General features: G+C 35.2%; 1 protein-coding gene across 1 annotated transcript in view; it reads left to right on the plus strand.

Moving 5' to 3' along the window:
• Positions 1 to 22,380, plus strand: part of ABCB5 (ATP binding cassette subfamily B member 5) — a 95,613-nt gene that overhangs the window by 34,915 nt on the left and 38,318 nt on the right. Inside the window, 5 exon segments of the mRNA XM_029919109.1 lie at positions 3,114 to 3,275; positions 6,866 to 7,006; positions 19,279 to 19,422; positions 20,333 to 20,437; positions 20,640 to 20,720. Coding sequence (XP_029774969.1) covers positions 3,114 to 3,275; positions 6,866 to 7,006; positions 19,279 to 19,422; positions 20,333 to 20,437; positions 20,640 to 20,720 — 633 coding nt within the window.

Consider the following 22,380-nt stretch of genomic DNA (forward strand, 5'->3'; position numbering starts at 1 on the left):
AGCAAAACCACAAAGAGAGATGTTAGTTCTAGAACCTTTTAAACTTAGATAAGAACCACCTCTCTATTGCTATTTGGAGCCTGAGTGATATATATTATTTCACTGTAAACTTTTTTATCCTAGACCATGAATTCAAAAGGTTTGAAGTTATAGTTACATGACCACATCTCCTGGTTGTCCCGGGAAAGGTCCAGTTTGCCACCTTTGTCCCACTCAAGAGTTTCCTAGTTTGGATAATACTCTACATGGTCATCTTAATGTAAATCAAATGTTTCAGAATATACTTTTCTTTTTTATTTTAAATAAAGCACTGTAAAAACAATTTAAAAAAGACTTTTAATCATAGCAGTGTAAATGTTTTCAGTTTTTCATAGTAGCACCTATTTTTTTCTAATGTGCGTATATATTTTATTCATAGGAACAAAGTTATTAGAAATTGAACATATCCAAATTGTATTAGCGTTCTTGCTTTTTATCAGCTTTCTTTTTTTTAAACAAAAATGAAATGCATTTACATCAAATAAAATTAAGGAAATTGAGACAAGAATACAACCCATTGGCCCAATAATTAAAAACAGGCACTATGAGTGTTTTGGTATATTTTTATAGAGGTGTCGTTTTCTATGGATAGATATTTTAACATAGTTATAACATGATGCATGATTTTTCCACATAACAGTATATTATTAATCTGCTTCTACATTATTATTTAACCTTAATAACTTGTTCAGAAAAGTTTTATTCTCTTATAGACTTGGAATAGAATTTGAAGGTAAAACTCATCTACTTTATCAAGTATATCTTTATGGAGCAACCCTTTTCAGAGATTAGAGAACCCCATACCAGATGTTAGTACCAGTCTTTCCAGTGACTGGCTGAGCCTTGAGCCAGCTTCTTAACTTTTCTGAACTCCAATTTCCTTTTTTGTATTAGATAAGAATAAAAATAAGAACTATAAAAGTAACTAGCATTAATACAATAACAGTATAAATAGTAATAATATTAGCTATCAATTCTTGAGTACCAGAAAAATTTTAGTGTGCCTGTTTTATGCCCAAAGTATCCATTATTGTGCTAGGCATTTATAGAAAAAACATTATTTCAAGAATAGTCAGAACAATCTTGTAGAGGAAAAATAAAGCTGGAAGACTTAAGTTAATAGATCTCAAGGCATATGTTTTTTAAGTTTATTTATTTATTTTGAAGTGGGAGGGGCGGGGGGGGAGGGAGAGATAATCCCAAGGAGGTTCCATGCTGTCAGCACAGAGCCCAACATGTGGTCTATCTCACAAACTGTGAGATCATGACCTTAGCCAAAATCCCGAGTTGGACGTTCAACTGACTGAGCCACCCAGGTGCCCCTCAAGGCCTACTTTAAATGTGTGGTAGTTAAGACAGTGTAGCATTGGTGCAATAATAGATAACCTGAATAGTAGGACTGTATACAAAATACAAAAACAGACATAAAATAATGGCCATCTGATATAATGACAAAAATAACTGCAGAGCAGTGAAGTAAGGATGGTCTTTTCAGAAATGTTGCTGGGATAATTATTTAACTATATGGGAAAATGTACACTGACTTTTACTTTATATCACACACAGAAGTCAATTCCTGATAAATTATAGATCTAAATATAAAAGACAAAATGATAAACATTGTAAGGTAAAGGATAGGAAAGCATCTATGTGACATTAGAGTAGATAAAGATTTCTTATATTAGGACACAAAAAACAAATTATATGAAAAGTTGATAAATAGCACTTCATTAAAATTTTAAAATTCTATTAATAAAGACACCATTAAGAGAGTAAAAAGATAGCCATTTAGAGGGGGGGAAATTGTAATATATTGTGTGTGACAAAGTCCTCATAGCATATATAAACAGGTCCTGGAAACTGACAAGGATAAGATAGCTGCAACAATTCACAAAAGAGAATGTCCAAATTGTCACTAACCATATGACAATATGAAAAGTTATTCAGTTTTACCAGTCATCAGGGAAATGCAAATAAAGCCACAATAGGATAGTACCCACCTACCCAAAGTCAAAAAGCATCAAATGTTAGTGAGAATATAGAGTAACCGTGACTCTTCTGCACTTTGGGGGGTCTATAAATTGGGACAACCACTTTAGGAAGCTATTTGACAGGATCTAAAAAAGGTGAATGTATGACTCAGCAGATGCTCTCTCTCCAGTGTGTAACTAGTAGAATTCTTTACATATGTCCATCAACTAGACATGTATAGGAATCTATTATAGCCAAAACTACCCATATAACACAGCCTGAAACTATCCAAATGCCACTCAACAGTAGTATGGGTAAATAAATTGTGATATATTCACACAGTGGAATTTTATTCAGCAGTTAGAATGAATGATCTACAATGATATACAACAAAATGGATGATTATCAGAAAAACATAATGTTGAATAAAAATTCTCATAGAAAGATATATGCTGAATGGTTCTACTTATATAAAAAACAGCAGAAAATCAAAACTAACCTATGCTGTTTGGAGTCAGGATAGTGATTACTGTTGGTGTGGATGAGTGGGAACAGTGATAAAAGAGATCCTGAACAGGGTTTCAGGGTGCTAGTAATGACCCTTTTCTTAAAAAATCTGGATACTATGCATCTGGATGTATTTGGTTTGTGAAAATGCATTTATCTGTACATTTATGTGTACTTTACCATACATGTAGAGTACTTGTGAGAGTTAAAAACATGCATTACCTTGAATTTTTACCCAACTAGTTAAGTAATATCCCCATTTTAGAGATAAAGAAAACAGTGAGTCTAAGTTACTGAATTACTTTTAGTTACTAGTACCCAGGAAGCTATGACATAACTCAAAGTATATAGCCTTTAGCTTCCTGTCTAGTTGAAGATACTATAGTTTTATAAATCCACAAAATTAGCATCTAATGAACTTTGACTTTCTTTTTATTTTAATTTTTATTGGCTTTCCTAATCCATTAAAGTCAAAATTTCTATATTCAAAGATAAGATTCCTTAATATTTAAAATAATGCTATAAGAAGATTTTTTTAAGATTATAGTTTGTTATTTCTATTAATTTCATTTTTTTCTATACTTACTGTTTTGTAGGCAAGCAAAGGTCGAACTACAATAGTCATAGCACACCAAATTTCCACTATTCGAAGTGCAGATCTGATTGTGACCATAAAAGATGGGATGGTGGTGGAAAAAGGAACACATGCTGAGCTAATAGCAAAACAAGATCTATATTATTCGCTTGCAAGGTCACAGGTAATGTTTATGTGACATAATGCTATGTTAGCAGGGTTGGGTTTTTATTTTAGCTTTTCAGAATTCATACCACAGAAGTCCTGAATCATAATGTTAGGTTTTGTTATATTTGCCAGGCACACTGCAAATAGGCTTCCAAAGAAGACATTTAGATGAGAAACATTAAAAAATGTTCAGCATCACTTGTCATCAGGGAAATGCAAATCAAAACTACAGTGAGATATCATCTCACATCTATCAAAATGGCTAAAATCAAAAACACAAGAAATGAGTGCCTGTATGGCTCAGTCAGTTAAGCATCTGACTCCAGATTCATGGCTCAGGTTGACCTCACAGTTCCTGGGGTTGCACCCCGCATCAGGCTCTATACTGAGAGCCCTCTCTCTCTGCCTTGCCTCTACTCACTTGCTCTCTCTCTCTCTCTCTTTCTCTAAAAATAAAGAAATAAACTTAAAAAAAAAAAAAAGAACAAGTGTTGGTAAGGATGTAGAGAAAAAGGAATCCTCATGCACTATTGGTGGAAATGTAAACTGGTACAGCCACTATGGAAGACAGTATGTAGGGTCTTCATAAAGTTAAAAATAAAACTATCCTAGGATCCAATAGTTGCACTGTTTGGTATTCACCCAAAAAATACAAAAATACTAGTTTAAAGATATAAGACACCCCTGTGTTTATTGCAACTTTATTTACAATAGCCAAATTATGGAAGCAGCCCAAGTGTCCTTCGATTGATAAATGGATAAAGAAGATGTGGTATATATGTGCAATGGAATATTATTCAGCCATAAAAATTATGGAATCTTGCCATTTGCAATGACATAAATGGAGCTAGAGAATATAATGCTCAGTGAAAATAGGTCAGTCAGAGAGGGGCATCTGGATGGCTCCGTCAGTTAAGTGTCCAACTCTTGGTTTCATCTCAGGTCATGATCTCATGGTTTGTGAGTTTGAGCCCCACATAAGCCTGCTTGGGATTATGTCTCTCCCTGTCTCTCTGCCCCTTTCCTTCTTGTGCTCTCTTGTCGGTCTCTCAAAATAAATAAATAAATATTTAAAAATTTTTTAAAAATAGGTCAGTCAAAGAAAGATGAATACCATATGATTTGTATAATTTAAGAAACAAAACAAATGAGCAAAGGAATAAAGAGAGAGAGAGAGAAACCAAGAAACAGACTCTTAACTATGGAGAACCAACTGATGTTCTCCATAGAAGGGAGATGGATGGGGGGGGAAAGAGTAGATAAAATAGGTAATGAGGATTAAAATTCTCATGATGCAACTGAGTAATGTATGGAATTGTTGAATCATTATATTGTATGTGTGGAACTAATATAACACTGTATGTTAACTGTATTGAAATTAAAATTGAAAACTTAAGAAATATTTCACAAATTAGGAAATTTAGAAAGTTAAACTTAAAACTTAAGTTTAAAACGTCATATTTTGAACCCTAGCTTTCTCCACAATGCTAGAATAAATTATTTTCAAACACCTTCTATAAAGCAATGATAGTAAAAAAAAAAAAAAAAGAGGTTTGAAAATGTAATCTTACATCAATTCAAAAACTTCCAGTTTCAATTTTATTTCACATTAGAACATATTTTCCTGTAAAAATAAATGTTAGCCATTTTATGACAATTGAATTTGTGTGATTTTCATTCCAGAGTAGACTTAAAAGTTTATGAAATTATTAAGTTCAGTATTTTCAAACTAATAAATATAACAATAAAAGAAAATAGCTATGGTTAAATTAACCATATTTTGATATTTTTAAAAACTACTTCACTCACATCTTTCTTTGAAGTAACGTGTCTTTATTTTTCATTATAAGTAACTAAACTCCATTATTAGGTCTTAGGTTAAAGAGTTTCACAATGTCAGGAAAACAGAAGTGGAATGTTTGTAGTATATAAGTATTTAAAACACCTTATCCACAATGGATTAGTAGTCTCCGATTGCCTAAAATAAAGCTCATTCTGATAGAACAATACCATTATTAATACTCAGTGAACAATTACAATATTCTGGGTACTGCATAGTAAACATAACATCCATGATACCTACATGAACAGTAACTCATTTCTGAAACTCTAGAAGTGCTTACTGTCCAAATGAATCAGTTGATTTGAATTCATGATGCTCTTAAGTATTTTATAGTTACTGTTGCTAAGAGAATCAATTGTAAGAAGCAGCATAGCAGTAGTTAGGGTTATAAGCTCTGGAGATATAATACTAAATTTTATTATATTACTATTATTAGTATTATCCAATCAAACTTTTTAGAAAATTTCAAATCAGGAAGAGTAATGCTGTAATTATTTATCTTGAACATATATTATTACTTACAGACATATTCCATTAGTGATTTTTCCACATGAAAATGAAATAAAAACAGATAGATACATACCAAAACTTCCTGTCCTCAGTATTTTGTCTCGCAGCCTTCTCAGGAAAAGAAACTGTCTTTGACCTTCTTAGAAAGCACCTACTTAGAAAAACTTATTTTGAGAAGAGGTTAAAATTTTATTTTAAACTTGCCATAAAATAAGTAGCTCCTGGAAAAAGCCAAGTAAATGATTTCTTTCTTGGCAGAGAAATTTATAGGAAAAAAAAGAAAGTGGTAGCATAAAAGAGTGTCTGATTAAAGATGTTAAGATACTAAGGCTGGTTAAAGTTTACCGTACTTTGAAATGACTGATTAATAGTTGTTAAGCTTGTCCAAGAATCACAGTATCTGGAAAGCCTTCCATATGCATATGCTACTTGGCACCTAAATCCACCTATGGCTGTTCTGTCTCTGCTCCCCACCCTGGTCTGGGACACCATCATTCAAACTGGGCTCTTCATTTCTGTCTTGTCTCCTTCATCTCTTCATGAGGAAGTCATAAATTTACTCACACCCCATTCAGATGAGCAGAGAGTGTGTAGTTTTCTTTATTTCACTAAATCTGGTCTCATTTCTCTGAGTAGCGGGAAAAACAAAAACTAGACTTAAAATGGTCTGGTTTAGACTTTCCTCCTTGCCCTATGATTTAAAGTTTCTTAAAAGTTAACTTGATGTCTCTGCTATTTCTTATTCTCTAGGAGCTGGCCCACCTGAGTTTGCTTTCCAATCAGTTTGGAAGGGGCAGCAGTTGCAGGCTTACAAGTGTTATTGTCTCTGGATATCTCTCTCAGGCCTAGCATCACATTTAAGTGCCTAGATATATAGATTACAAATTTCTAAGCTCCATCAAAGGCTCGGAAGAAGGAGTCAGAAAGAGGAGCTTTGAGTCTTCTCCCTCACAAAGTTCTTCTTATCAAAATCTGTCCCTTCTAGTGGAATAGCTGTTTTGAACTAAGGCATTGTTTTCTCCAGTTAATTATACAGGTCTTTGGAAAAGAAAGCACAATAAGCTATTGTCATCCACTAACATTTTAGTATAAGTTGGACTTGCCCTGTATCAAGCTTGAAAACTTCAGCAAGAACTACACAAGAATATACCACTTTCAATATCAGATGCAATACAGTTTCAGAGGGATGCTTAATAAAATTCTTTTGAATTTTGAAGGCATTATTCTAATGGTAACATGTTTCTTGGTTTAAGGATATTAAAAAAGCTGATGAAGAGATGGGATCAATGGCATATTCTACTGAAAAAACTACCAACTCAGTTTCTCTGTGCTCCATGAGTAACATCAAGTCAGACTTTACTGACAAGTCTGAGGAATCCATCCAATATAAAGAGGTAATGGTTTAACAAATATCAACAAGTTTTACCTACATGTTCTCCAATTAATTTTTATTTAATTCTTGTAATATTTAGACTATATGATAAAATATTACTATATCACTAAGTGTATAAAACATAAATCTTTCCCAAACTTCACTACAGTATCACTGTAATGCTCTAAGAGAGAGGCCCTCAAATAAGACTACATTTATATCACAGGTCATTTTGGGGGCAAGAAATCTCTTAAGAATGCGCTATGCTCTTCTTTTTCTAGTTCCTTTAGGCAAAACAGGAATTGGCTAGTGAAATGTGCCAATTCTAAAGAATGTGGAGGTAGTAGACAAAAGTAGCAACCACTAGTGAGGTTAAAATAGAAACCTAACGAAGACCCCTCATTCTTCCCCATCCAAGGCTAAGATTCATGCCTCACTTCAAAGAGCACAGCTTTCATTCACTGGATGCCAGAGGAGTTGATGAGATACCTCACTGGTGGGGTTTGCTGGAAATCTGTCCTGTGGCATGCCAGAACCCTAGGTGCCAGGAGAGCTACGGGGCACTGTTGGAACCAGGAGCGGGACAGCTTGTCCCCTGCAAGAGTCAAGTACAATCCCATGTATAGGAAGGTGCATGTGTTAGTGCCCTGGCTGAAACACAGGCCAGTGCTATCTGGGTCCCATGGTTACACCTCTCCTGGCCGAGTCAAGAGCTGAACAAAGACTTGGTGACCAAACACAAGAAAAACTGCACTCAACTAACTGTGAAAAAAACTGTTTGAGCAGAGTAGCAGAGAGAAAAGCTCACCCTGCAGGAGCCTTCCCAATAAACCACCAGGAAGAGCAGGAAGAGAAATTCCCCCTCCTGCAGTGTTTTTCCCTAAACTGATACAGCTTGACATCATACTAGCTGATAAAAGAAAAATATTTATCAGGCAAAAGGGTGAATATGAACCCAAAAGGTAATAAATCAGTAACCAGGACAGAGGTGGTATTATTTTAAATAGGGGGAACAGCTAATATAAGGGCCTGGAGTTAGGGGTCACAGTGACTAAGAAGGACAAGGATGGGCAGAGAGTTGTGTGAGATACTCAGGGACTGGATCAGGCAGCACCTTGTAAACCATAGTGAGATTTTTATCTTTTCTTCTAGATTCTTTTCTTACTCTATCAGAAAGCCATCAGAGGTTTTTAACCAGTGGTACATGACCCACAAGGAAAATCTGGATGGGATTCAGAGACAATTAACCTGAATCAGAAAAAAAAAATCATAACTTTTTTCCCACCTATCCTTGATAAAAAAAACTAATTTAATTATGAATATGAACAACAAATTACAGAAGTATGACTGGTGCCTATATTGTCACCACTGAAAATCACAGAAATTTTGATGTCACATTACAGTTGTTAGAGATATGTTAGAATATCTTTACACCCATCACTACTATATTTTATTAATGTGCTAACAATGAAGCATGACCATAACTGTATCACAACTTTGAACTCTTTGTTAAATAATTTGAATACTATGTTTCAGTTTATTGGTTTTCTTTGAGACCAATGTGTTATTTAGCACTTCGTTATAAATCCTTCTGGTAAGGAGTCCTCAGATTCCATCAGTCTTCCAAAGGGCTCCATGGCACAAAGGAGGTTATTCAGAAAAGTGCATGAACCAGTTTGTTTAATTTGGCTGCTGTGTGGAGAATGGTGTTTGGGAACCAGAACAGGATCAGGGAGAGCAAAGCAGGGAAGAGATGACAGTGGTTAAGTAATGGACCTGACGGACCCAATTAAAACTGTCTAATTAGAAATAAATTATAGATGGAGAACTAGGACAGGATATTGAGACACAAGATCCTGCAAAATTTAAATTCAGGTAGAAAAGCAGTCACCAACAAAGGAACCTAGAGAATGGCTGGAGAGAGAAAAAGAAAGCCAGGAGAGTGTGGTATCATAGAAGCCAACAAAGGAGAGTGTTAGAAAAGAGGAAGAGATCATTTGTGTCAGTTGCTGTGAAAACCAGATGAAATTAGAGATTTCTGCTTCCAGCCAAGATAGGTTAACAGAACTGGATTTATCTTTCTGCTAGAAATACCTAGGAAACAGAACAAAACATGTGAAGCAATTTTCTAACATTGGATATCATGATCCCTGAGGAAGAGGAAACAAATGAGGTGAGTCTTACACTTTTCTTATCCAGATTACTGCACAGTTTCCAAGCCTCAGAGCTAGAAGGGGAAACCCATGCAGAGCCCAGGAAACCAAATTAGGCAGCACCCTTAGAACAAAGACCTAAAGGGGCAGCTGGGTGGTTCAGTCAGTTAAGCATCAGACTTCAGCTCAGGTCATGATCTCACAGTTTGTGGGTTTGATCCCCGCATCGGGCTCTGTGCTGACAGCTTAGAGCCTGGAGCCTGTTTCAGATTCTGTGTCTCCCTCTCTCTCTGACCCTCCCCTGCTCTTGCTGTCTCTCTCTGTGTCTCAAAAATAAATAAGAAACGTTAAAAAAAAAAAACAAACAAAGAACTAAAAGGAGAGAGCTTCTTAGAGTTCCAGAGATCTTCATAGGTTCTCCATTGAGTCTTCATCTGAGTACTAATCAGCACATTAAGAAAACTGCCAAAGGCAGAGGAAATATCTACCAGAAAGGAAGAAAGAGAACAGTCCTTTCACAAAGGCTCACAAAGGGTCAGGGGTAGTTCTTATTCTTTGAAGTTTTTATTTTAATTCCAGCTAGCGAACATACAGTGTTATATTAGTTTCAGGTGAACAGTATAATAATTCTATACTTCTGTACATCATCCAGTGCTCATCATGATAAGTGTACTACTTAATCCCCATCACTTATTTAACCAACTCCTCCCCTCTGGTACCACTAGTAAAAGTGGTTATTAAGGTGCCTGGGTAGCTTAGTTGGTTAAGCGTCCAGCTCTTCATTTCTGCTCAGGTCATGATCTCACAGTTCTTGAGTTTGAGCACTGACAGTGCAAAGCCTGCTTGGGATTCCCTGTCTCTTGCTCTCTCTCTGCCCCTCTCCCACTCTCCCTCAAAAGAAACAAATAAACTTTAAAAAAAATAGTAGTTCTTATTAAACCAGCTCAAGTGAGCAGTCTCTATGTTCATGGGTCATTGAGTTGGATATTAAGGGAAGTATTTCCTCAGAGTTTGGGGGTAGAGGGGGAATATCCCCATACTAAACACAGCTCTGAGCCCAACTAACAAAGCTTAAAAGCAAACCTCAAAGGGACCAAACTGTTTCCAAGTAATTTAAATGTGTTTCAGTACAAAGCTCAGTAATAAATATAGAAGAATTCAAAAATACCAGGGCGCCTGGCTGGCTCAGTTGGTAGAGCATGCAACTTTTCATCTCAGGCCTGTAAGTTGAAGCCTCATGTTGGATGCAGAGATTACTTATAAAATAAAATATTTTTTAAAAGTTCAAACATACCCCAAAAAAGTAAAATTTACAGTGTTTGGCATCCAATCAAAATTCACCAGGCAATTAAAAAAGCAAGTTCCCAAAGGGTAACTCAATCAATAGAAATAAACCCAGATATGACACATTTGGTAGAATGAGTAGGAGCCCTAAACAGTTATTATATTTCATATGTTCCCAAAGGAAAGCCAAAAACATTTAAATAATGAAAATTTTTTCCAAATATGGTGAAAACTAAAAACTACAGATCCAAAAAGTTCAATAAATTCCAAATATAAGAAATATAAAGTACACTATTCCAAGACACATCATAACCAAATTGCTTAAAACCTGCAATAAGGAGAAAAAAATTAAAGCAGCCAGAGAAAATCAGCATAAGATATATAAGGGGAAAAAGTAAGAAAATCACAGACTTCTCATTAGAAACAATACAAACCAGAAGACAATAGAGTAATAACTTGAAAGTACCAAAAAGAAAAATTTCAAAATGCTACATGCAGAAAATTATTTTTCAAAAATAAGGCAATGTACAGAATTTTTAAGAGGATACAGGGTAACATAATTTACACCAGCAGACCTACAGTACTAGACATGTTGGAAGAAGACCTTCAAGCAGAAAGAAAATAATACCAGATCAAAATCTGAAATTCACACAAAGGAATGGAAAATATTAAAAAATAGTAATAAATGGATTAATATAATGATAGTTAATAATGATTGATAATTTTTTAAGTAGTCTCCATGCCCAGAGTGGGACTTGAATTCATGACCCTGAGTTTAAGAGTCACATGCTTGGAGCACCTGGGTTGCTCAGTCAGTTAAGCATCAGCCTCTTGATTTCGGCTCAGGTCATAATCTCATGGTTTGTGGGATAGAGCCCTGAATTGGCTCTGTGCTGATAGTGCAGAGCTTGGGTTGCTCTCTCTCCCTCTCCCTCTGCCCCTCCCCCACTTGCGTGCATGCACACGCACGCTCTTTCCAAAAATAAAAAAACAAAAAAAATAAGTCACATGCTTTACTGACTGAACCAGCCAGGCACCCCAATAATGCTTTTGTAAGTGTGTTTCAAAAATAATTTACTTTTTTTAGAAAAATATAACATTGCAGCATAAGGTTTATAACAGAAGTATAAGTAAGAATTTGTAAAAACAATACCCGTAAGACTAGGAGGGAGAAATGGAAATATTCTATTTTAAGGTTCCTAAGTGGTATGTAATATTACTTGAAGATAGACTGTGATGTTAATAGTAGTCAAAGTAGATTTCAAAGCAAAAAAATATTACCAGGGATAAAGGGGTTTTTTCATAATTATATAAGAGGATCAATTTATCAAGAACCAAAAAGAGAATAAAAATTTACAGTTTTATTCAGAGATTTCAATACTTTCCTTAAATATTGACAAAACAAAAGTACAGCAGGGATATAAATGACTTTAATAGCACTCTCAACCAACTTGAACTAATGGACATTTATAGAAGACTCCACCTATCAACACAAGAATATGCATTCTTCTTAAATGTGTTCTGAGACCATATTCTAAGCCATAACACAGGCCTCAATATGTTTTTACAAATTCAGGTGATGCAAAGTATATTACTTCACCAAAATGGAACTGTATCAGAAGTCAGGAGCAGAGGGACACCTGGCTAGCTCAGTTGGTAGCACATGCAACTCTTGATCATAGAGTGCTAGGTTCAGGCTCCACATTGGGTGTAGAGATTACTTAAAAGTAAAATCTTGAGAAGAGAAGGGGAGAAGGAAAGGGAAGGGAAGGGAGGAGAAGGGAAGGGGAAGAATGGGGAGTGGAGGGATCAAGCACAGAAATGGCCTGGAAATCTTGAAATATTTGGAAGCTAAGCAGCTCACTTCTAAATAATGCATGGATCAAAGAAGATATCAAAAGAGAAATTCAGAAGTATTTTGAGCTGAATGAAAATGAAACCAAACATAATTAAAATGTACCCTATAATCCAGCAATTGTACTACTATTTACCCAAGGAATACAAAAAAAAACCTAATTCAAAGGGATACATGCACCCCAGTGTTTATAGCTGCATTATCTACAATAGCCAATTTATGAAAACACTGAAAGTGTTCACTGAGTGATAAATGAAGATAGGGTGTGTGTGTGTGTGTGTGTGTGTGTGTGTGTGTGTGTGTAATAAGACTCATCTATAAAGAAGAATGAAATCTGCTTTTCGCAGTGTCATGGACTGAGCTAGAAGAGTCTTATACTAAGTAAAATAAGTCAAAGAAAGACAAATACCATATGATTTAAGAAACAAATGAGTAAAGGGGGAAAACACAATAAAGAGAAAGGCAAACCAAGAAACAGACTCTTAACTACAGAGAACAAACTGACGGTTACCAGACAGGAGATGGATAGGAGGTGGATTAAATAGATAATGGAGATTAAGGAGTGTGCTTGTCATGAGGAGCACCAGGTGATGTAGGAAAGTGTTGGGTCACTTTATTGTACACCTGAAACTAAAATTACATGGTATGTAACTGAAATTTCAATAAAAACTTTAAAAAAGTAAAAATAACTCCAATTTTTAAAAATGTGTGAGATGAGGGTTAAAGTATTACTGAGAAAGAAATTTATGCGACTAAATATCTATATTACATAGAAAGATCTCAAATCAATAAACTTACTCCGTAAGAAACTAGAAGGAAGAAAATAATTATCAGGACACCAGGGTGGCTCAGTCAGTTAAGCATTCGACTCTTGATCTTGGCTCACATCATGATGTCATGCTTATGAGACTGAGCCCCAAGTTGGGCTCCACTCTGAGCAATTGAAACTATTTTGGATTCTCTTTCCTGCCCTCTCTCTGCCCCTCTCCTCACTTGCATGTGCTCTCACTCTCTCTCTCAAAATAAGTAAATAAACATTTTTTAAAATAAGAAAAAAAAACAATGAAATCCAAAACTGGTTCTTTGAGAGCATCAGTAAACTGAAAAACCCCTGGCCTGACTAAACAAGAAAGATAAAAGTACCAATATCAAGAATGAGCATAGCAACATTACTACAAAGCCCTACAGATACTAAAAGAATAATAGGGGTGCCTGGTAGCTCAGTCATTTAAGCATCGGACTGTTGATTTTAACTCAGGTCATGATCTCAGAGTTGTGAAGTTAAGCCTTAAATTGGGCTCCACTCTGATCATGGAGCCTGCATAAGATTCTCTCTTTTGCTCTCCTTCTGCCCCTCCCCAACTCACATGCATTCTCTCTCTCTCTCTCTCTCTCTCTCTCACATTCTTTCTTTCTGTCTCTTCCTCCCTTCTAAGGAACAAGATAATCTTATGAAAACATTTATGCAAGTAAATCCTACAACTCATGAAAAGGTCAAATTATTTGAAAGAAACAAACTACCAAAGCTTGCTCTAGAATAAATTAATAGCTTCAATACTCTTATACCTATTAAAAAGAAATTAAATTTGTAGTGAAAACTTTTTCCTTAAAGAAAACTTCAGGCCCAGTTGGCTTAACTGGTGAGTTCTACCAAATAGAAAATTAAAGAGAAAGAAGTTCCTATTCTATGAGACCAACATTACTCTGGTACCAAAATTCGACATAGATGTTACAATAAGATTATAGATAAATATTCCTCGTGAACATAGATCGGAAACTTCTTAACAAAATTTTAATAAATCTAATCAAAAGCACTTAAAAAGAATACTATGTCATCACCCACCAAGATTTATCTAAGGAGTACAAGCATGGCCTAACATTAAGAAATTAACATGAATTATCTCAATCAATGCATAAAATTCAGTTGACCAGATTCACTGCCTATTCCTGATAACTCTCAGCAAACAAGGAAGTGAAAGAAATTTTCTCACCCTCATAAAGGGCATCAACAGCTAACATCATTCTCAGTAGTGAAGGAACTAAGATCAAGAACAAGGCAAGGATGTCCACTCTCACCAGTTCTATTCAACACTGTGCCAGAAGTTCCAGCCTGTGTAATAAGACCAGAAAATAAAAGGCATCCAAATAGGAAAGATAGAAAACTGTCTTTATTCACACACAACATAAATATCTACATAAATAATCCTATGGAATGCACCAAAAAGAAGTGCAAAAATAAAAAAATAGGAATTGAAATTTTAAAAATAATGTAAAATGTTGTCAAGAATATGAAATACCTGGGGATAAATTTGATAAAAGATTGTAAGATCCTCACACTGAGATATACAAAATATTACTAAGAAAAGCGAAAGGAGACCTAAATAAGTTGAGGAACATACCATGTACTTAAATAAGAAGAGTCAGTATTATTGATAGTTCTTCCCAAATCGATATATAGGCAATACCAATCAATACTTTAGCAGGCTTTTTTTGTAGAATTTGACAAACTGATTATAAATGGAAATTCAAAAGGATAAAATAATAAAAACACCTTTGAAAAAGAACAAAGTTGGAGAATTTATACTACCTAATTCCAATTCTTAATATACAGCTATATTAAAATAGATCCATAGAGCAGAATAGAGTTAAGAAATAGACCCACATGTATATGGTGGGTATATTTAGAAAAAGAGTACAAAGGCAATTGAATAATGAATGTATGATCTTTTCAAGAAATGATGCTATAGCTGTATCAAAAATATACAAAATAATCATCTTCAATTCATACCCCAGATCACAGATTACAATTAACTCAAAATGTATTACAGAATTTAGTATAAAACCTAAGATTAGGAAGCTTCCATCAGAAAATCCAATAAAAAACCTTTGTGACTTTGAATTTAGCAAAGATTTTCTAGATGCAACACCAGAAGCACAATTCATAAAAAAGAAGAATGATAAATTAGACTTCACCAAAATCAATACCTTTTTTATTTATAAAATACTTTTAAGAGATGAAAAAAATAGGCCATAATCTAAGAGATAATATTTATAAGGCACATATCCAATAAAGGACTTGTGTCCAAAATATACAAAAAACTCCCAAAGCACTATGATAAGAATACCAACAATCCAATTGAAAAATGGGCAAAAGGGGTACTTGGGTGGCCTAGTCAGTTGAGTGTCTGACTCTTGATTTCAGCTCAGGTCACAATCGCCAGGTGACCATCCCAGGTTACAGGATCAAGCACTGCATTGAGCTCCACATCGGGCTTTGTGCTGAGTATGGAGCCTGCTTGAGATTCTCTCTCTTCCCCCCCACCCCTCTCCCAAATCACTCTCTCTCTAAAAAACACAAAAGAGAAAAGAAAAAAGAAAAAGAAAAATGGGCAAAAGATTTGAATAGACATTTTGCCAAAGAAGATGTGCATATGGGAAACAAGCATACAAAAAGATGCCAAACATCATTAGTCATTAGAGAAGTGCAAATTAAACTCATAATTGAGATATCATGACATACCTATTAAAATGGTGGAAACTAAAAAGACAGACTCTAGCAAGTGTTGGCAGTGATGTGAAGCCAGCAGCATTCCACATTTTGCTAGCAAGAATACAAAATGGCAGGCTCACTTTGGAAAACAGTTTGGCAATTTCTTAAAAAATATCTAACCCCTGGAGTGCCTTGGTGGCTCAGTTGGTTTAGCGCCTGACTTCGGTCCAGGTCACGATCTCACAGTTTGTGGGTTTGAGACCCGTGTTGGGTTCTGTGCAGATAGCTCAGAGCCTGGAGCCTGTTTCCTATTCTGTGTCTCCCTCTCTCTCTGCCTTTCCCCCACTCATGCTCTGTTTCTCTCTGTTTATGTTTATAATAAATAAACATTAAAAAAATTTTTTTTTAGTATCTGATCCAGCCATTCCACTTCTAGGTATTTACCTGAAAGAAATTAAAGCATGTGTCCACACAAAGTCTTTTTTATATATAGTTTATTTATTTTTGAGACAGAGAGAGACAGTGCATGAGTAAGGCAGCAGCAGAGAGAGAGGGAGACACAGAATCTGAAGCAGGCTCCAGGCTCTGAGCTGTCAGCACAGAACCTGAGCGGGGCTTGAACCCACAAACTGTGAGATGATGACCTGAGCTGAAGTTGGATGCTTAACCAACTGAGCCACCCAGGCGCCCCACACAGAGTCTTGAATATGAATATTAATAGCAGTTTTATTAGCCCAAAACTTGGAATGACCTAAATTCATATCGACAAGTGACTACATATACGAACTGTGATATATCCATACAATGGAATACTACTCAGCAATAAAAATGAATGAAATGTTAATTTATGCACTATTATGAATAAATCTCAAAGGAATTATGTTGAGCAAAAGAAGCCAGATGAAAATACATACAGTGTGATTTCATTTATATAAAATTTTAGGAAATGCAAAATAATATGTAGTAACAGCATGTCCATGATTATAGGAGAAGAGGATTGGCAGCTGAGTGTGTGGGAGAGGGGGATTACAAAGGCTGTAGGAAATTTCTGGGGATAGTGGGTATGTTCATTATCTTGGTTTATGGTTTATCATTATATGGTTTCATGGGTTTATAGTTAGTCTAAACTTATCAAGTTATACATTTTAAACACATACAGCCTGTTATATGAAGACTATAATAACTCATTATAACCCTAAACTATATGAAATTTGGGGTACCTGGGTGGCTTCTTTGGTTGAACATCCAACTCTTGATCTTGGCTCTGGTCATGATCTCACAGTTCATGGATTTGAGCCCCATGTGGGGCTCTGTAGTGGCAGCACAGAACCTCCTTGGGATTCTCTCTCTCTCTCTGTCTCTCTGCCCTTCTCTTTCTCTTTCTCTCTCTCTCTGTCTTAAGGTAAATAAATGAACTTTTAAAACTAAATAAAGCAAAATATATGAAATTTAAAATTCTTTAGGAAAGTTTAACTTTTTAAAGCCCTTTTGTATCTCTTTACAAAATGTCTATAATTTCATATATTTTTATATCAGATTCTCTTAGAGCATGTAATAACCTGTAACATATTTAGATAGCGTAGAAATTTTCATGATCTTACTGAAATTTTTTATTTTGTTCTTGTCTTTATTCTTTTCTATCTATAATATTATTTAAGTAATACTCATTTAACCTGTTATTGTGTATTTTTAAAAGGTAAAAGGATACATTATTCTCTGGAGTGAGATATCCCTCCTACATTTACTGTCTCATCTACTGTATTATGTCCTGGGACACACTAAATCTTAGTTTCATTTCAAAATGAGGAAATTTTATAAAGAATTTGACAGAAAATCTGTCAGTGCTTGACAAAGAATTGGTATGCAACTTTTTAACTTTCTGTATATTCTGGGGCACCTGGGTGGCTCAGCTGGGTGAGCATCCAACTTGGGCTCAGGTCATGAACTTGCAGTTCATGAGTTCAAGACCCCCCCTCAGGCTCTGTGCTGACAACTGGAGCCTAGAGCCTGCTTCAGATTCTGTGTCTTCCTCTCTCTCTCTGCCCCTCCTCAGCTCTCACTCTGTCTGTCTTTATCTCCAAAATAAACATTCAAATAGTTTTTTAATATAAAATTTCAAAAAATAAAAAATAATATAAATTTTTGCATATTATTTTGGACAGTCACCTAACTGAAAAGTGAGGCTTTTTGTGATGATGATCTTCAGAAAACTTCAGAACCCAATACAATTGTGGTTCACTCATCCTAAAAATAGACTTTTTCAACAATAGAGTTTACATTATAGATGACAGACTAAGATTAACGCAAGAATTACAGACTATTTTATAGTCATTCCTGAAGAATTCTCTTATTAGGTTCACAAGTGTCATTACCTCAAGAGACATATGAAATGCCCAGGGACACCTGGGTGGCTCAGTTGGGTAATTGTCCAACTTTGGCTCAGGTCATGCTCTCAGAGTTTGTGAGTACAAGCCTTGCATCGGGCTCTGTGCTGACAGTGCAGCTTCAGATTCTCTGTCTCCTTCTCTCTGCCCCTCCCAGACTTGTGCTGTCTCTAAGTCTCTCAAAAATAGGTAAACATAAAAACTTTTTCATTAAAAAAAAAGAAATGTCTAGTATTTTGCTATCTACTTTCCTATTCAAAATAATTACCACGAAACTATTCACAGGATTTTTTAGATTTCTGAAATAAATCCACTACGCATACTGGACAAGTGCAAGGAGAAATCATTATCATATTATTTATCATCTGATCACCATGACCACTACCTCCCCACTCACTTCTACATAGCCCGGGAAAGGCTGACAGATACCAGAATGGTTACTTGCATTGTGCTTTCTCTGTATAAAACCTAGGATTATGTATCATATAATCCATCCTCTGTAAAAATACTGAGTTAAGCTTAATTAAAAAAAAAAATCCAAGATAGGAAATGATATCATCCCCCTTGGAAAGGTGAGGTAAGTTTAAATGATATGTTTGGATATTGCAACATTTTACTTGTAAATGGGAACCCCAAAACAAGCTTTAAATTAAGACATTAGATAAATGTTTTTCTCAGTAAGTCATGAAACTGGTAAACTTTTAAGCTTGAAATGCTAGCTAGTAAAATTTTTACTTTATGTCTATGCTTCATTCCTAGATTTTTGCCTTATCTCAAGGTATAATATTTCATCTAGTTTAATAGGAATAAAGAAAATATGACCGTCATTTCTTCGGCGAGTCTTAGCTGTCAGAATTTGTGAGTTAATCTGTACTTTTTAAATGATAGTAACAGTGAAATACCAAAAGGATAAATTGCTCAGATAGTCACTTTGGGATAATATTCCTGTATGTGTTGAAGACATCAAGTAATATAGATGGTGAAGTTTTTCTAAGAAATATTCTACTTTTACTCTGCCCCCTATTATGTTTGATATTTTATATTATAGGTCTGTTTAAGATTGGCTAACTTCTCTAGGTTCCATTATGCTCTCAAACTGGGGTTTTAGCCAAAGTATTTTATTCATAGGCAAGTCTTCCTGAAGTTTCTCTGTTAAAAATTTTTTAATTAAACAAGTCTGAATGGCTTTCTGTGGTTCTGGGGACATTGACTTCCATTGTAAATGGAACTGTTCATCCAGTATTTTCCATCATCTTTGCAAAACTCAATACTGTAAGTAAAGCTAATTTGCTAATATTTTTAACAATTTTAAGCAAAATGTATCCTGTGAGAACAGACCTGATGTACTTTGACCCAGCAATGGGGAAATTGGGACTCACGATGGGTCGCCCATAGTGTGGGATCCATGATAGGAAGGTTAAGTAGCCAGCCTCTATTGTGAAGTCTCAGCTGGGCCTTGTTGACTGGGCAATCAGTAAAGAAATTACTTTGTCTTCTAATTTTGACTCCAGTGCCGTATCAGCATTCCAAAGCACTGAAGCAATAAAACAGACAAATACAACTACTCTTCTTTCAACGAGTCCAAACAATGGCCATTTTTTATTACCAGTCTGTTCACAAGGGGGAGGAAAGAACAAGAGCTTGGGATTGTGCCGAGGGACTCAGAAGAGTTGTTAGATTCAAGGACTAAGCCACGTGAAGTCTTCAGTCTCCCAGATTTGCACAGCTATGCTTTGTCCACATAGATGCCAACATATGTATAATTACTAATTTTAGGAACAATTTCTAAGGACATGTATAAAGGTCTCACATTGCAGATAATACCTCAAATAAAATAATATTAAGAAACCTAAGTTACTAGCAGTTAACAGAAATGGTAATTCAAACAAACTGGTGGTTTCTTTGAAAATATACTGTGATAATAGCAGATGGAAGACTCATGATCTGATCTCATATTTACATAGCTCAAGTTAGAGAATTGAAGCAAATCATTTTTTTATCATGTGTAATGAATGTAATGAATAGAATAATAGTGCACTTCTTTTCCAAGGAAATGTACATATAATCTTTTTCTTATGTTGAAATCCATTCAAAAATTCCTGATGGATAGACATTTTGGTGTTTTCTCTTTCTTTTATATTTTCTTCCAATAACAGATTTTAAAAAATCTGTTCCTTCTTAGATGTTTGAAAATGATGACAAAACCACATTAAAGCACGATGCATAAATTTATTACATGATATTTGTCATTTTGGGTGTTATTTGCTTTGTCAGTTATTTCATTCAGGTAAGTTTTTAATGAATAAACAAGTTTGAACATGATTACTTTCTATGTCATCCTCTCTGAGTTAAAAGTAATGACTAAATATAATAAATAAAATGTAAATAAGTAAATGTAGTGATTAAATGTAACAAGGAAATTTTCTATTTCTTTGAGTTAAGAATTTCTAAGAGTTAAGAATAAATATAGCTTTTCTTTTGTTTTCCAGCAATTATTTTATGGCAGAGCAGGGGAAATTTTAACCACAATATTAAGACATTTAGCATTTAAAGCCATGTTATATTATCAGGTCAGTGCTTCGTTGATCTTTTTATTTTATTTAGAATATGTTCTTAAATATTCTTAATAGTAATTTTTCAAGTAAATTTCTTAACATAATCTTTCATTTGATCCCTTCTTGAAAGCATGCTTTTTGTGTTCCAATCAGCATCTAACATCAGAATTCTTACAGTATATTTTTCTAATAGAAGGAAGTAAAAAATTGTTATATTTGAAAATACAACTTGTAGAAAACAGGATTTAGAATCCATTCCTTTTTCCTTGCATTTATCTTGACAAATCTTTTTTTAATGTATAATATAGTGCACTAGGATCAGATTGAAAGACCAAATAAAAACTGAAAAGAAGAATTAAGAGCTACAGTATCTTGGGGAACATATTTTAAAAGGAGTTAATTCTTCCAGTTCTCATCCATGTGCACTGTTGAAGTTTCCTCACTCCCCACTTCTGAAAGCAGCAGATCTCCGTCCTCATCAGAAGAGTCCTGAATTCAGGTAGCAGTCTGGCTGGCAGGCTGGGCTACCGCACACAGATGATCAGTCACACCTGTGAGGTAACTAAAAATAGGAAGATCAAGTAGTCATCTTGAGACGTGAGTCTCGGGCAAATGGCAGGCATGTCTCAGATTGGCACTTCTAAAATTCTTTCAGGAGGCTGAGGTGTATTGGGTTCCCTGAAAGCCGGTAATCATTTGGAGCCCTTCATCATACTTTCTGTCACCAGGGCTCCCTGTGCAGGAGCAAATAGCTTCCTGCCAAAGTCATTTCATGTCAGAAATAGAATTAATGTCACTCCAGCCGAGTTGTCAAAAACAGTTTTTACCTCTTGTGACTTTCAGCAGTAGTGCTCAGAGGACTGCCGCGTAACAAAATGCCCAGGCCTTTGTGCTCTTGGGGAACTACAAGATAACAAAATTCAGCACTACCAGTGCGAGGTTTCCCATAGCAACTTGATCCTCTGAAGAAGTCGGTGCCTGACACTCTGCTCAAAGGCCTATCAGAGATAATTGGAGACTCTCTTTAAACCAGGAAAAAATCTACTTAATGGATTATAAAGCCAGTTAATGCCTGTACAACTCACTCAAGTTAAACTTGTACTTTAATTTTGTTTATGTATGAACACTTTATGTCTTTACCTCAAATCTTTGATGAAATAAGATGGGATATCAATTAACTAATACTATATTTCATAGTTACTGACAGTTTTGGCTCATTTTTTTCTTTATGAGTTTATATGTTCCTTCATTCAAGGAAATTTATTTTGAATTTCCAGGGATTTGAATTTCCAGGGATTTTTGACAGTGTTCCCTAAATGTTGGAATGTTTTGAACAAAAGAATATATAACTTTTCCAAACATTACTTTGAACTTCCTCTCCAGAGGTTCACAGTGTGCTTTTGGTGGAAGAGCAGCTAGGCAGGAACACTCTAGAATAAAGTAGCTTCTGCCCTTAAGAATGCCCCAATTTAAGCCAAAAACTCTGGTCCTGCAAAAAACATACACAATCAAAAACACACGCAGAAACTCTGCACTATTCAGCAGATGTCATTAAATTCCCCCATAAATTCAACTCAGCCCCTTCTAGCTGATTGATTGTTTTCCCTCTGCATCCTTCAGCATTCTTTTTGCTTCTTGTCTTTGCTTTCTTAAAATGGAAGGGGAAAAAACCAGG

The sequence above is a fragment of the Suricata suricatta genome, chromosome 2 (genome assembly GCF_006229205.1).
Source record: "Suricata suricatta isolate VVHF042 chromosome 2, meerkat_22Aug2017_6uvM2_HiC, whole genome shotgun sequence".
In the NCBI taxonomy this organism is placed as follows: domain Eukaryota; kingdom Metazoa; phylum Chordata; class Mammalia; order Carnivora; family Herpestidae; genus Suricata; species Suricata suricatta.